General features: G+C 45.0%; 1 protein-coding gene across 2 annotated transcripts in view; it reads left to right on the top strand.

The window, feature by feature from the left end:
* rftn2 (raftlin family member 2) overlaps positions 1 to 16,947 on the top strand; it is a 136,938-nt gene that overhangs the window by 37,409 nt on the left and 82,582 nt on the right. For both annotated transcript variants that reach the window (XM_041201471.1, XM_041201472.1), the window contains exon 3: positions 10,883 to 11,066. In XM_041201471.1, the coding sequence (XP_041057405.1) occupies positions 10,883 to 11,066 (184 nt within the window). The remainder of the gene's footprint in view (positions 1 to 10,882; positions 11,067 to 16,947) is intronic.

Below are 16,947 nucleotides of genomic sequence, written 5' to 3'. Positions count from 1 at the left end.
TCTATGTAGCCAGCATATTGGTTGAACCTTCCCTGTCATCCCTGACCCTTTAAGCCAATGCTAAGTCCTGTCTGTACCTAGCATTGGCCTACCCTGATCTCTCTGCACTGCACCATGGTGAAGCCCATCCTGAAGGACCACAGGTGAGTCCTCCTCTTGCTCATATATCCATGTGCATGGAAATGGTGGCATTGACTGGGATAATGAAAGCACTCCTTCAGACACAATTGGGCTTCCCTCCATCACCCTCAAGACACATTCAAGGGACCTTGCCTTGCCACCATAGACGTAACCTGGCAAATTGTTGTCATTCACCCCCCACCAGACCTCGGGGGAGCCAACACTGCCCCCCTCCCTCTGTTCCACTCCCCCCATCCCCACGCGTCCCCCCCCCAAACCCCACAATGCCCCTGCATGCTGCCTTGGTCAACTTAAGTTGCCCCTTAGCACAGAGTTTACTGTAGTTGCTGACCTTGCTGGGATCTCAATGTTATAGAGCCCATGAGTCAGGGAGTAAACCTCCTGCTGTGTGAACTTCATTATAGAGAGGAGAACACAACTGATCCTGGTTCTCATTCATTTGATTCATGATTATTAGGATGTCCCTTTAGTCAGCCAATTGTGCTCACCATTAACTCTATTTACCTGAAAAGACCCTCCTCCCACTTCAAGGCATCACACTTTTGGAGCTACTGTGTTTTCAGTATCAGCTGCAAGAAATGGTGCAAATCACTTTTGAAGCTTGATCCAACACCTTCTACACTCCCCCAGTCACCCACCAACTTCTCTCCATCACACCCTTTACCCACCAGATGTAAACATCCATCTCCCCTCTGTGACCCTTGAATCCCCCCACACCACCCCCATTACCCTGAGCCTACAACTATCACACTCCACAGCCTTCTTTCCCCTCTGAGCCTACACCTGTTACCATTCCCATGCCCACCATTTATCCATTCCACCTATTTTGTCCATTTCTGTAACCCCCTCCCACCATGAGACCATCTGCAGGGACCATTAACCCAGACCTTCCACCCTCCTGTATCCCAATTCCACTTTTCACTGTGATTGTTCCCTCCACTACCCAGTACCCTCAGCTCAGCCCCTAGGACCCCACTGTAGACAATACTGACCCTGCTCTTTAGGAACATCTCTCCACCACCATCCTTGCACCAAAACCCATTCGCCCACCCAACCACAGGACCCCCACAATCAATAAGCAAGGCCCTTACCTCCCTCCCTGCACCCTCACATTCCCTTGCTACCTCTCTCACTGCCTTGAACACCCTGCCTCCCTCACTGCTTCCCTGTCTGCCCTAGACACCCTGCCTCCTTTGCTGCCCTAGACACCCTGCCTCCCTCACTGCCTCCCTCATTGCCCCGGACACCCTGCCTCCATCACTGCCCCGGACACCCTGCCTCCCTCACTGCCCCAGATACTTTGCCCCCTTCGCTGTCCTGGACAGTCTGCCACCCTCACTTCCCCAGACACCATGCCTCCCTTGCTGCCTCCCTTTTTGCCTCAGACAGTCCGCGGACACCCTCCCATGCTGACCCTTGCACCTTTGTCCGGACTCAGTTCCACCCTTCCCTGCTGACCCTGCCTTCCTTGTCCAGCCTCCTTGACCCTTGTCCAGTAGAGTCCTTCCTCCCTCCCTTGGTCACCCTCTGAGCACCTTGGACAACTGACAACCAAACTCAATCATAGCCTAACATAAAAGAACGCTTCAGAAAGAGGGCAAGGCAGCGGCTACTCACTGCAAAGTCTAGGAAGATGACTACCTCATCCGGTAACCGCCACTTTTATGTATTCAGGTTTCTGAAGGCGCGTATTTCTTGCTCATTACTGCCAACATTGCAACTGTGAACATACCAGTGAGCTAGGATTTTAATGAGTATGCATGACATGCTAATGAGTGCAAAAGAGCTTCCCAACCATCAACATCAGGAAGGTCAACTCATCTGAAACATTCTTTTATTTTAATACCGAAAGTTTAATCTGTTGTCAATAATCTTAATTTTGGCCTCCAATTAAGATCCCCCTCCTGCCTTTCTTCCTGCTCCAAGCTAGCCCTGAAATGCAAAAGGAAGGAAGCTATGATAAACCTGCAAAAAACTCTGGTTTGGCTTCAACTGGAGTATTGTGCCCAGTTCTGGGCAGCACACTTTAGAAAGGGTGTTGAGGCATTAGGGATGCTGCAGAAAAGATTCATGAGACTGATTCCAGTGATGAGGAGCCACAGATATATGGATAGGCTGGAAAAGCTGGGGCTATTCTCCTTGGAGAAGAAAAGATTAAGACAAGATTTGATAGAGGTATTCGAAATTATGAGGCGCCTGGACAGAGGAGATAGGGAGAAACTGTTCCCATTGGTGGTAGGATCCAGAACCAGAGGCCACCAACCTAAGGTGATTGGCAAAAGAAGCAACGGTGACAGGAGGGTAACATTTTTACACAATGAGCACTTAGGATCTGGAATGCACTGCCTGAGAGTGTGATGGAGGAATCCAGTCAAGGCATTCAAAAGAGAACTGGATAATTGCCCAAGGAGAAAAAATTTGCAGCGCTATGGGAAAAGGCAGGTGAATGCAATGCAAAGAGCTAGCATGGCCTCCTGTTTATGTTTATTGGACAGTTTACCCTGAATTAACAGTCTTATAACTTATAAATGTTCAAAACATGAGATTGGCCAAGTTTGGATGTGAGTTTGAGAAGGACCCAATGTTTATTTTCTGATAGAACTGCCAAACTAAAAGCTTTTCAATACAATTTAATCTTTAAAACAATCAAGTGCCTTAAGTGAATAAATTTTCTTCACTGTGGTGTATCACTGAGACAAATTAAATTTCAAACTACTTCATTCAGTGCATTGCCATTTATTTGTCTACTAATTTGTCTTCTCTAATCTTCTCCATCCTCTCTCATTCCCTTCCTCTTTTATTTTTGCGCTTCTAGCAATTTGGATTTTTACCTAAGCCTTGGTCAATTCTTTCAAGGCATTTGGAAGGAAGAATGAGGTGAAGCAATATGAGCTAAATGGTTCAATTTTAAAGCAGCTTCAGGAACAGAGACCTTGTCTTTCACATACACAAATCTTGAAGGTGGCAGGGCAAGTTTTTGAGACAGTTAAAAATGCATACAAGCTTTATAAATATAGGCAGGACTACAAAACAAGGAAGTTATGCTAAAACCTTATAAATCACTGGTTAAGCCTAGATGGTATTGGGCTCTATTCTGGGCACCACATTTCAGGAAGGATGTCAAGGCATTGGAGAGAGTTGGTAGATTTGATCAATGGTCACAAATTACTGAAAAGAATCGAGGCATTACGTGGTTTATTAAGAAGTGATAGTCCAAATAAAATACAATGCATGATCAGAATAAAAAGAAAATGCTAAAATTTTTCAATATGTTCAGTTGCCCTTTCCTTAATTATAGACCTTAATAACTTTCTGACAACAGATGTTTGGTTAACTGCTTTCTAATTCCCTGGTTTCCCTCTCTCATCTTTCTGAAATAGCAGAGTGACATACATAATTCTCCAATCTAAAGGATTTTGATATGCCTTGCAGGCATTTTCCTTGCAGGCTTCTTTTCCGATCTAAAATGTTCATAGTCTCTTTTTGCAGATCTTACTATCTGTTTATTCACTTTGTATTTTTCCCATTCACCAGGAACTGTATAATATTTTGCATTTTTGTATTCTTTTCTTTTACTTTTATGTTGCCTCATACTCCCTTAGTTTTCCATGGCTGCCATTTTTAACAAATAGAACTCTTGTCCTTTAGGGATATAAACTGGTTCTGTATCACATAAAATTCTTTTTGAATACCTATGCACAGATTTTCTGTCAATGTTTGCCCTGGAGTTTACCATGGAGAGTCTCTGGCCTGAATTTTCAGCTCAGGAGGTGAAAAAAGGAGCCAACACTGTTTCTGGATCCTGAATCTGCCCCCCACATAGAAACTGCCACTGATCTAAAATTCTGATGATCTTATTGCCCTTATTGGGCATGGAGACAGGTCTACTTAAGGGCAATGAGCAGGTTCTCAAAGCTGCAAGGTCAACCAGAGCCCTTCCAGTTTCAGAAGAACACCCAGCTGCAGTAAAAGATTAATAACTAAGTGGGCACTTCAACAATAAGGTGCCCTCTCAGCCACTCTTTAAAGTTTTTAGTAAAAATATACAAAAAAAAACAACCATCGGTGTTGGGGGACTGGAGAAAGGGTGGGGGGACCTCTACAGAGTGCTTTGGCTGCACTCACACCCAAACAGGCAGAGAGGGCCTGTTGGCCTGCCTGAAGCACTGGCATCCCAGCCTGCCATTGTTTACCCGCCTCCAGGCAGTAAACCTGCCCCACATCAAGTTGGAGAACTTGAGGTCAACTGGAAAATTCCAGTCAACCTCTCTAAACCCTGCTAACAAGGGCCTTAAAGAGCCTACTTGTCTGGCTGACATTGGCAATGGGGTTGGGAAACTGGCACACCAGTCGGCCTCGTAAGTTTCTGGTCCCTCCTGCCTCTATTCCTGACATTGGTGGGACCTGAAAATTCCCCTGTCTCAACCCATTGAAGTCAACCTTACCTAAATTTAGAATCTTCATAGTGATTTCATGTTTCTCCTTTTAAAGCACTACATTGAACTAAATCTTATTAGGGTGTCTATAAGATAAATGTTTATGCACCAATAGCTGTTAACTAAAGCAGGCATATTACTTATTACTACATCTACTATGACTCTTAGTTGGTGCCAGGACATATTGCTGCTGAAAACCATTTGTAGTACACAAGAAATTCACTACTTTTTTCACATGCTAGTTTGCTTATGCCAAGTTAAAATCCTTCATTAAAACCACTCTGTCTTTGCTGCATGCTTGTCTAATCTCTGTGCTTACATAATTTACCACTTCATAGCTGGTACCAGGAGCCCAGTGCATAACTCCCACTACAGTCTGAAATCATTTTCTATTTCTTAATTCTACTCATAAAGTCTCCATTGCCTGCTTATCTCTCTTTATAGCCTCTCTTATCTTTGAAGTGATTTCATCCTTAAGCATTAAGGCTATTCCTCCCCTTCTACTATTTTCCCTATCTTTCCCGCAGTCGTTATAACCTGGTATAACCTCACCGTCTAGTAACCATGTTTCAATCAGGGTGACTAAATGCCGGCAAAAAATTTAAAGAACAGTTTGGCATCGGCATGAACCAATGAGAGTGAAGGGTGGTAGTGAGAGCGATGGTGGTGGGGGGCTGGTGGTGTGCTGCCAAAGATTTTCAGACCATCAGAAAGAAGATGGTTCCAATAATGGCTACCATGTCATACCCTCCAAATTGAATTTGCACCTGTAATTCATTCAATTTATTCCTTAAAGAAAGCTTATTTAGGCCACACAACCCTCCCTTCCCTTCTGCTCTCAAGTTTTACTCACGTGTTTCTTATTTCTCTCATCTGGTTTAATTACTTTATATCTTACAGTTTCTCTTTAGCTGTGGTGAATCACCATGTGCAGACAGATATAACTTGCTATGTATACTGTTTGAGGTGCTAATTTCCATGCTGGTGTTTAGGACGGATTGCGTGAGTGACAGCACTTCTTCTGGAAGATTGTCCCACTTGTTTTGTGAGGTTTGAATCATTACATGGTTCCATAAAAAAGGGAGAGGAGAAGGATCAGCACGGAATGGATAGGCAGTAGCAGATGATTGATTGTGCCATGCAGCACCAGAATACCATGCTGCCTGGATGTGTGATTACTTGAGAGAAGAGTAATAGGCTAGTACACTGTGGAGCACAGCCTCCCACCTCACCATCAATTACGCAGCTCGAAATGCCTGCTACAATTACCTGCATGGCATCCTCCTCCATCTGGCTGAGGGCCTGGATGGGGTCTGACCTGGCTCTGGTCTTCTCCTACACGTTGTGAGCCAGCTTCTCCTGCAAAAAAAGTTGGAGTGAGTTAGTGTGTGGTTATTGTAAAGAATTGTGCAGATGCGTGGGACAATTTCATTTATGTGCATGCTGAGAAAGGTATTGAGTTACAATACAGAAAAGGAAGATGTTCATGTGCAAGAATGTGACTCCAGTGTGAATGTGGAAGCAGTTAGGAGAGGAGTGGAATGTTTTGGAGTTGTTGCCAGGTAAGAGCAGAATGCTGTAATGAGAATTGCAATACCAGGTGAGTGACTGGTACAAGTAGAAGAGATGGCGCAGTATCCTATTGTGATTAATGATATAGAATAGGGGAGGGATGTGTTTGGAGTTCTGGTGGGGGATAGTAGGAGAATTGCAATGCAAAGTGTAATGTAGAGAAATAGAAATATTCTCACTGTTGTTTGTCTCAGGTCACTGAAACCCATGCAGCACTGAACCCATATCCTGGGTGTGACAGTCCAGACACTGCACTGCCATTTCCAGTCTCCATCACACCCCACCCCCACTGCTCCCCCACCCCCTCCCCCCCTCACATCCTCCCTACCCCCACCAAATGGCAAACCATTTAGTCTAGCTGGGCATCCTCCTGGAATAGAACCTGCCTGAATGTGGAAAATTGCTCAAGTTTGTCCTGTTCACAAAAAGCAGGACAAATCCAACCTGGCTAATAACTATCCCGTCGGAATACTCTCAATCATTAGCAAAGCAATGGAAGGCATCATTGATATTGTAAGCAAGCAGCAATTACTCAGCAGTTACCTGCTCACCGATGTTCAGCTTGTATTCTGCTTGTACAACTGAGCAACTGACCTCATTACAGCCTTCGTCCAAATATGGATCAAAAGCTGAATTCAAGAGGTGAGGTGAGAGTTACTGCCCTTGATATTAAGGCAGCATTTGACCAAGTGTGACATCAAGGAGCTCCAGCAAAACTGAAGTCAATGGGAATCAGGGAAAACTCTTAACTAGTTGGAGTCATACCTAGCACAAAAGAAGATGATTGTGATTGTTGGAGACCAATCATCTCAGTCCCAGGACATTGCTACAAGGGTTCCTCAGGGTAGTGTCCTAGGCTCAGCCATATTCAACTGCCTTATTGATGGCCTTTATTCCATCATGAGGGGAAGAATTTTCTGTCTGTCGGGTGGGTGGGCCCGACCCAATCTCCAGCGGGCGGGGAGCCGATCCCAGTTGGAGAAGCGGGCCCCGCCGCCATTTTATGTGGGTGGGCCGATTAAGGCCCACCCAGCGTGATGTCCGGCGGGAAGCGCTATGCGCTTCCTGTGCAGACAGGGGGCATTCCCCAAAAGCGAAAGTGCACTCTTTCGCAAATGCGCACAAAAGAGCACACATCTCCCTGAGGCTAAGTGCTGCCTCAGGGAGATCGCTTACACTCTGAAAACTGTTAAAAATGGAGAAAAAAATTCCCTAGCATGCCCCCCTCATGTGACAATGTCACATGAAATGGGACATGTTCATAATATACATACCAACTTTATTAAAATGCTTAAAACCCTGCATGAAACCTCATCCCACTGCTGGATGATGTTTCATGTTTTTTCTATTGCCCGCCCGGGCACCTGGCCTGCTCACCAACCTTAAGGTTGGACGGGCAGGTCCTTTAATTGTTTGAATGATCCTGTCAGTGGCCTCAATTGGCCATTGACAGGTTGGCAGGCGCACAGCTGACTTGGCTGTTCCCCCGCCTTCCTGAATATTTAAATGGGGCGGGGTGACATCGGGGGTTCCGCCCGACATCATCCCATGTCATTTTACGCATCAACAAGGGGGCCCCCTGCTCGCTGATGGCAAAATTCTGCCCAAGGTCAGAAATAGAGTCATTCGTTGATGATTGCACAATGTACAGTTCCATTTGCAACTAGTTGGATGATGAAGCAGCCCATTTCTGTCTGCCAAAAGACCTGGACACCATTCAGGCTTGGGCTGAAAACTTTCAAGTAACATTAGTGCCAGGGTTGTGAAAATGTTTAAGTTCATGATTCATATGTTTTAGGCATTGAATTTTTAAATGTAAGATAAATAGAGAAAAAAAACTGGGTTTGAGAAACTGGTAAACACCCCTAAGACAATTACCATCCAAATGATGGCCATGTTTATTTAAAGAGGTAACAGTTAGAGGTGTGAAATCAATAAACATTAGGTTGTCCTCTCTTAGCTTCAGAATAGAGCCAGTAAATCTGCTAAATTAAACCAATAGATAAACAAGGGAAATCCCTAAAGTATCCATATACTTTTCAGATCAAAGGACAGGCTTCAAATTGAAGTTAATTAGTTGACATTTCTATCTGGGACATCCCAGGTGTGCCACATTGCTATGGGGATAGATTGCAAGAAGATAATCTTTTGTTTTGGGTTCACAGAAATTAGCTTGGAAGACTATGAGAAGGCAGAGGTGTATCTGCTGGCAGCCAGGACAAGGAGCATAGAGGCCAGTAGGAACCAGGCATGTTCCTGATCTAGAGTCACTTAGCAGGAATTGTGAGTGGGGCCTATGCTTGGAATGAAAAGTTCAAATTCATGAGGAATTAAAATTGTCAGATCTGCCTAGTAAAACCAGTGGAAGGGATTGGCAGTGGAGCCCTCACAGAGATGGAGAGCTCTGGAAGTCTAAGTTTCCAGATTGGGAAACTGAGAGTCAAAGTGATTTCCTAAGAACCGTGGTACATCTTCCTTTAGTCCCAGGAGAAGTGAAAGAGTCCTCAAGACCCTGGAAAGTAAAGGGGAACTCTTGGTTGGAATTAAGAACGGAAGAGGAAGTGGTCTGTCAAGATCTTCAGGTTCAAATAGTAAGGGTGTACAAAATATAGTGTTAATTTAGTAGACTTGCTTTGGTTTTGTAACTGTTTAAAAAGTGGCGTAGTTCTTTCAGGGAATAACTGAGAGTTTGAACGTCTTTTTATAAGTTAGTGGTCTCCCTCAAGATCATAGCATAACATGTGCCAGGAAATGGCCATCTCCAAGAAAAGGGAATCCAACCGCTTCCAATTCATATTCAAAAACATTACCATCTCCAAATCCCCCACCATCAGGATCCTGGGGGTCACTATTGACCAGAAACTTAACTGGACCATAAATACCGTGGCAGCAAGAATTCTGCAGTGCTGACCCTATCACTGGCATACCCCAGCTGTAGTATGGACCATCTACAAGATGAACTGCAGTAGTTCGCTAAGGGCCCTTCAACAGCACCTTCCAAATCCACAGCCTCCACCACCTAGAAGAACAAGAACAGCAGACAGATGGGAACACCACCCAGTTGCAAGATCCCCTCCAAGATACACACCATCCTGACATAGGAATATATCATCATTCCTTCATTGTCACAGGATCAAAATCCAAGAGCTCCCTCCCTAACAGTACAGTGGGTATACCTACACCACACACGGTGTAGCAGTTCAAGAAAGAGTCTCATCATTGCCATCTCAAGGGCAATTAATAATGGGAATGATTCCCACATTCCACGAACAAATAAAAATCATGCCACTGCCTGCTCAACAAGGACTTCTATCATTGTGTCACTAAATCTAAGTGCTCCCTGTAGCAGCAAACATTTTTAGAGAGTGAAAGGACATCCCGCTACAAATGGAGCTGGGCCCAGTGGAAATCTTGCCATCTGAGTGGATAGGCTACACATCATCACGAGAAATATGTGGGCAGACCACCAATGAAATTCAGTGAGACCCAGCCATCAAAATAGTTTAAGCCACTTGCTGATAATATCAGGTGGGTGTCCCAAACGCCCCAACTAATCTTTGCCCACAGTGAGATTTGGCCCCATATTATCAATAAATTAGCATGAATATTGCATCAATCAATCTGTAAAAATACTCTTAAATTCATTGCTATATACAGTATGCTATTCATTACACTCACCAACCACTTCCTTTTTTTTAAGAATTCTTCTATAATTGTCCATCACATGCCACTGTGTCCTTTGTTCTGATCCCCGTGGCGATCAACAAACAAATTTACTGAACAACCCTAATGAAAAAAAACAATGGACACGATTTCACTTTTATAACTTGTACTTTAACAATCAAACCAAAATCAACATAAATTAAACATGAATTAACAAGCAAATTGTGCTCAATATTAATTATAAAGTACACATTAAGTAGCAGATACAACAAAGATAGATTGCACAAATATACTGGGCAGTCTACTCAACATACGTGACACCAATTTTAGCAAAAGTCCTTCAAGTCTCTAATCTCCCTTGGGTAGAATTCCAGCTCCTTTTCTTCAAAGATTTAGCTACTGATTCTCATCTGACAGCAGCTCCCAACCAACCTGAGTTCCATGGGCACGGTCTTCATCAAAATGGTACGCTTCTCCAGAACCTCCTGAGTTTTGCTCACGACAGTCTTGATGGTGTAGATCCACCATATTACCTTTGTCCCAACTCTCAACCCTGTGCACTGTATGGCCAAGTAAATGTCTTTGAGTAACCAAAGCAGCTTCAGCAACATTGTATTTCCCTGTTACCAGCTCCTGGATCCAGCCTTTATTTTCTTCAGCATACTTGCAGTGCACCACTGGGTGATGGGTGCTCAGGTGGCTTTCTGTATTTTATCTGATTTCAGCCAATTTCAGTTTCCCTTTCCATTAGAGTCTGACTCAAAAAAATACAACCTTGGAAACCAGGCTAGGTGCATCCAACAGAACATTCGACAAGTCATCTTCTTAGGCAACAGTTTGCACACGCTTCCCCATTGGTCCCTCAAACCACCAGATTCCTTCACAAATGTAACAGTAACTTTGTATTGACATGTGTGACATATTTTAAGTGAGTGTAGAGACATGCTTCTCCCAAATGGAAAGTAATAATCCACGTTTCACATTTTAGGAATTAGGATGCAAGCTGAATCTAAGCTGTGTTCACCTTTAACGAATGCTCATTTTTCTGTCTTTTGTTCCTAACATTATAGGTTCATCAAATCCAGATGTTATTAAGATCTCCTCTCTCCTGGACCTTAATTCTAAATTGGAAGGGTACTACAGGAAGGGATATGTTGTTGCCACCATCCACCCTACAATTCTTTCTGTGGGGCAAAGGAAACGATCTCCATTGAGTTACATCTATAGAGTTATATTGACTAAAATGAGATCAGGGTAAGTTAAATTCATAGCTGTAAGTTTTTTTGTTAAACCATGAATTGAGAAGCGTAATTAAGAGGTCTGTATTGAAAAATGTAAGTGCTTCATGTTAGATAGTTGCAATAATTGTCATGTTGTTTGAAGCAGCTATTATTATAGTGAAACTAAAAAGTAGAAATCCAATTCTAATTCCAGGAGGACAGCTCTGAAGACTTTTTAACAATTTAATTGCTGTGATTGTTAGAACTTAATTGTGGTTAGCAATTTCTTTTAAAATTTGAGATTGCCAGATAGATTTATAATGTATTTTTTTAAAGATTTCTTTCACAGTATACTCTCCTTGATCATTTCAATTTGAAGAAGGTTGTTTTATAATTACTTACTCCACATTGGCCTGAATCTTATTAAAATTCCATGTGCTATGCACATTGCCGCTGCCCGCAAAGAATTTCCTGGCCCGACACTACTGGCCATTTCTTTCAGGATCTTCCGATCACAGCTGAAGGAGAAATGTGCAGTGCAGCACCTCCCGGATATTTCATCGGATCACAGCAGAGTTGGGGGGGAGGGGGTGGTGGTGGGAAGGGAGGACACGCCCCCTTAATCCATCACTAGTTGCCATTTTTTGCTAAGTATTTAAAGGCACAGTCTTTTAATGAATGAGTTTGGATGAGTGAATGGATGAGGTGGGTAGGCGGGTGAGTGGGTAGTTGGGCTGGGGCTTTGTTGGGTGGTTGTGGCATGGTCAGGGCTGGTTGGTTGGTCAGGGGGTGTAGTTGGGTAGGAAGTCTGGTGGTCAGGTGGAAAGTTGGATGGTTGATGGATTGTCAGGTCAGGATGGTTGTGGGTAGTCAGACGGTCAGGGGTAGTCAGGTCAGGTTGGGGGTGTGGTCAGGTGGTCAGGGATGTATTCGGGTGGTGGGATAGCTGGGTCTGGTCGGCGATGTAGTCAGGTGTTTGGGGAATAGTCAGGTGATCAGGAGGTTGCTTGGGGTGATCAGTTGTGGAGTTACCCAGGTGCTAGAGACTATGTTTAACTGCCTAACATTTCCTGGCTAAATATCAAGGTAAGTATCTCGGATCTGTCCCAAGTCTCCAACTCTCACTCAGAGTCAGAGATATTCACGCAAGGTCCTGGGCAGCAGAAGAATTGCTCATCGGAAGTTTAAACTTCCCAGACAATCCCCACGTATGTCTGCGTGTCAGGATTTCCACAGGTCCTGATGTGCATCTTCTATCATATGTCCGTTTCTGACGATCTGGATATCAGAAGATTTGGGCAATAATTTTTTTTGAAAACTAATTGGCCAGGACATCTTTATACTGTATTACCTGGAAAAACTCAGCAGGTCTGGCAGCATCGGCGGAGAAGAAAAGAGTTGACGTTTCGAGTCCTCATGACCCTTCGACAGAACTTGAGTTCGAGTCCAGGAAAGAGCTGAAATATAAGCTGGTTTAAGGTGTGTGTGTGGGGGGCGGAGAGATAGAGAGACAGAGAGGTGGAGGGGGTTGGTGTGGTTGTAGCGACAAACAAGCAGTGATAGAAGCAGATCATCAAAAGATGTCAACAACAATAGTACAATAGAACACATAGGTGTTAAAGATAAAGTTGGTGATATTATCTAAACGAATGTGCTAATTAAGAATGGATGGTAGGGCACTCAAGGTATAGCTCTAGTGGGTTTTTTTTTTTATTTTATATAATGGAAATAGGTGGGAAAAGGAAAATCTTTATAATTTATTGGGAAAAAAAAAAAGAGAAGGGGGAAACAGAAAGGGGGTGGGGATGGGGGAGGGGACTCACGACCTAAAGTTGTTGAATTCAATATTCAGTCCGGAAGGCTGTAAAGTCCCTAGTCGGAAGATGAGGTGTTGTTCCTCCAGTTTGCGTTGGGCTTCACTGGAACAATGCAGCAAGCCAAGGACAGACATGTGGGCAAGAGAGCAGGGTGGAGTGTTAAAATGGCAAGCGACAGGGAGGTTTGGGTCATTCTTGCGGACAGACCGCAGGTGTTCTGCAAAGCGGTCGCCCAGTTTACGTTTGGTCTCTCCAATGTAGAGGAGACCACATTGGGAGCAACGAATGCAGTAGACTAAGTTGGGGGAAATGCAAGTGAAATGCTGCTTCACTTGAAAGGAGTGTTTGGGTCCTTGGACGGTGAGGAGAGAGGAAGTGAAGGGGCAGGTGTTGCATCTTTTGCGTGGGCAAGGGGTTGTGCCATAGGAGGGGGTTGAGGAGTAGGGGGTGATGGAGGAGTGGACCAGGGTGTCCCGGAGGGAGCGATCCCTACGGAATGCCGATAAGGGGGGTGAAGGGAAGATGTGTTTGGTAGTGGCATCATGCTGGAGTTGGCGGAAATGGCGGAGGATGATCCTTTGAATGCGGAGGCTGGTGGGGTGATAAGTGAGGACAAGGGGGACCCTATCATGTTTCTGGGAGGGAGGAGAAGGAGTGAGGGCGGATGCGCGGGAGATGGGCCGGACACGGTTGAGGGCCCTGTCAACGACCGTGGGTGGAAAACCTCGGTTAAGGAAGAAGGAGGACATGTCAGAGGAACTGTTTTTGAATGTAGCATCATCGGAACAGATGCGACGGAGGCGAAGGAACTGAGAGAATGGGATGGAGTCCTTACAGGAAGTGGGGTGTGAGGAGCTGTAGTCGAGATAGCTGTGGGTGTCGGTGGGTTTGTAATGGATATTGGTGGACAGTCTATCACCAGAGATTGAGACAGAGAGGTCAAGGAAGGGAAGGGAAGTGTCAGAGATGGACCACGTGAAAATGATGGAGGGGTGGAGATTGGAAGCAAAATTAATAAATTTTTCCAAGTCCTGACGAGAGCATGAAGCAGCACCGAAATAATCATCGATGTACCGGAGAAAGAGTTGTGGAAGGGGGCCGGAGTAGGACTGCAACAAGGAATGTTCCACATACCCCATAAAGAGACAGGCATAGCTGGGGCCCATGCGGGTACCCATAGCCACACCTTTTATTTGGAGGAAGTGAGAGGAGTTGAAGGAGAAATTGTTCAGCGTGAGAACAAGTTCAGCCAGACGGAGGAGAGTAGTGGTGGATGGGGATTGTTTCACTTGAAAGGAGTGTTTGGGTCCTTGGACGGTGAGGAGAGAGGAAGTGAAGGGGCAGGTGTTGCATCTTTTGCGTGGGCAAGGGGTTGTGCCATAGGAGGGGGTTGAGGAGTAGGGGGTGATGGAGGAGTGGACCAGGGTGTCCCGGAGGGAGCGATCCCTACGGAATGCCGATAAGGGCATCCACCACTACTCTCCTCCGTCTGGCTGAACTTGTTCTCACGCTGAACAATTTCTCCTTCAACTCCTCTCACTTCCTCCAAATAAAAGGTGTGGCTATGGGTACCCGCATGGGCCCCAGCTATGCCTGTCTCTTTATGGGGTATGTGGAACATTCCTTGTTGCAGTCCTACTCCGGCCCCCTTCCACAACTCTTTCTCCGGTACATCGATGATTATTTCGGTGCTGCTTCATGCTCTCGTCAGGACTTGGAAAAATTTATTAATCTTGCTTCCAATCTCCACCCCTCCATCATTTTCACGTGGTCCATCTCTGACACTTCCCTTCCCTTCCTTGACCTCTCTGTCTCAATCTCTGGTGATAGACTGTCCACCAATATCCATTACAAACCCACCGACACCCACAGCTATCTCGACTACAGCTCCTCACACCCCACTTCCTGTAAGGACTCCATCCCATTCTCTCAGTTCCTTCGCCTCCGTCGCATCTGTTCCGATGATGCTACATTCAAAAACAGTTCCTCTGACATGTCCTCCTTCTTCCTTAACCGAGGTTTTCCACCCACGGTCGTTGACAGGGCCCTCAACCGTGTCCGGCCCATCTCCCGCGCATCCGCCCTCACTCCTTCTCCTCCCTCCCAGAAACATGATAGGGTCCCCCTTGTCCTCACTTATCACCCCACCAGCCTCCGCATTCAAAGGATCATCCTCCGCCATTTCCGCCAACTCCAGCATGATGCCACTACCAAACACATCTTCCCTTCACCCCCCTTATCGGCATTCCGTAGGGATCGCTCCCTCCGGGACACCCTGGTCCACTCCTCCATCACCCCCTACTCCTCAACCCCCTCCTATGGCACAACCCCTTGCCCACGCAAAAGATGCAACACCTGCCCCTTCACTTCCTCTCTCCTCACCGTCCAAGGACCCAAACACTCCTTTCAAGTGAAGCAGCATTTCACTTGCATTTCCCCCAACTTAGTCTACTGCATTCGTTGCTCCCAATGTGGTCTCCTCTACATTGGAGAGACCAAACGTAAACTGGGCGACCGCTTTGCAGAACACCTGCGGTCTGTCCGCAAGAATGACCCAAACCTCCCTGTCGCTTGCCATTTTAACACTCCACCCTGCTCTCTTGCCCACATGTCTGTCCTTGGCTTGCTGCATTGTTCCAGTGAAGCCCAACGCAAACTGGAGGAACAACACCTCATCTTCCGACTAGGGACTTTACAGCCTTCCGGACTGAATATTGAATTCAACAACTTTAGGTCGTGAGTCCCCTCCCCCATCCCCACCCCCTTTCTGTTTCCCCCTTCTCTTTTTTTTTCCCAATAAATTATAAAGATTTTCCTTTTCCCACCTATTTCCATTATATAAAATAAAAAAAAACCCACTAGAGCTATACCTTGAGTGCCCTACCATCCATTCTTAATTAGCACATTCGTTTAGATAATATCACCAACTTTATCTTTAACACCTATGTGTTCTATTGTACTATTGTTGTTGACATCTTTTGATGATCTGCTTCTATCACTGCTTGTTTGTCGCTACAACCACACCAACCCCCTCCACCTCTCTGTCTCTCTATCTCTCCGCCCCCCACACACACACCTTAAACCAGCTTATATTTCAGCTCTTTCCTGGACTCGAACTCAAGTTCTGTCGAAGGGTCATGAGGACTCGAAACGTCAACTCTTTTCTTCTCCGCCGATGCTGCCAGACCTGCTGAGTTTTTCCAGGTAATTCTGTTTTTGTTTTGGATTTCCAGCATCCGCAGTTTTTTTGTTTTTACATCTTTATACTGTGTTCCCTTGGTAATATAACAAGTATATCTTTACTTTTAATTAATTTTGAGTTTAATAGGACAGTATATAGTCACATGTACTAAAACAACTGGACATAGCAAATCTACCTGTATATATATTCACTAGTTGATGATCAATGGTGTTGCACACAGGAAATCAAAATTAAGTGTAATCTTCAAATGAAGTGGGTTTCAAGGGCAAGTGATGATTGGACTAGGGTATGCAGATGTAATTAATTCCAATTTCTGAATCATACATTGTATTCTTCTTCCAACATTTCCATTACAAATTCTTAAGTGCAAATTTATGTCATTGTAAATTTGTCACAGTAATTACTGATTCCTGCCAGTAATGGCACTTCATCCATCTGCTTCTCCTTCATTTCTGACCTTCTGCCTTGTCATTTATCCCTAAATCTCTTTTCCACCATGTACTTTCCTATTGTCATCTCATAATCCCTGTTCTCCTTTTTCCCCTTCCCCTGGCTTCTTTTTACCCTCCTTTCTCAAACCAATTCCTGCCTCCCTAAGATCTTAATCACACTTCCAGTCCTACTGTGCCCTCTATGAGCCTTCCACGCTTGATAAACTTGGTAGAAGCTGGCCAAGTAGGCCAAAGCCGGATGCAAAGCTGTAAGTCGGTAGTTCGAGTTGGACAAAGATACAGATGGAGTTTGAAGTCATATCAGCAGGATGAAGCAACAGAGGATGTTTGTGTTGGAGGTTGGAGGGTGGGGGTGTGGTGGGGACAGGATCACCCGGCCTGTAAGAATTAGCTCTGTAAATGCTTTCCTAGTGAAGAGAGGGGCCAATTAAACAGGTCACATCT

Source organism: Carcharodon carcharias, chromosome 12, assembly GCF_017639515.1.
Source record: "Carcharodon carcharias isolate sCarCar2 chromosome 12, sCarCar2.pri, whole genome shotgun sequence".
Classification (NCBI taxonomy): Eukaryota; Metazoa; Chordata; class Chondrichthyes; order Lamniformes; family Lamnidae; genus Carcharodon; species Carcharodon carcharias.
Note: the sequence above shows the minus strand (reverse complement) of the source record. Positions and strands in the feature narration are given on the sequence as shown.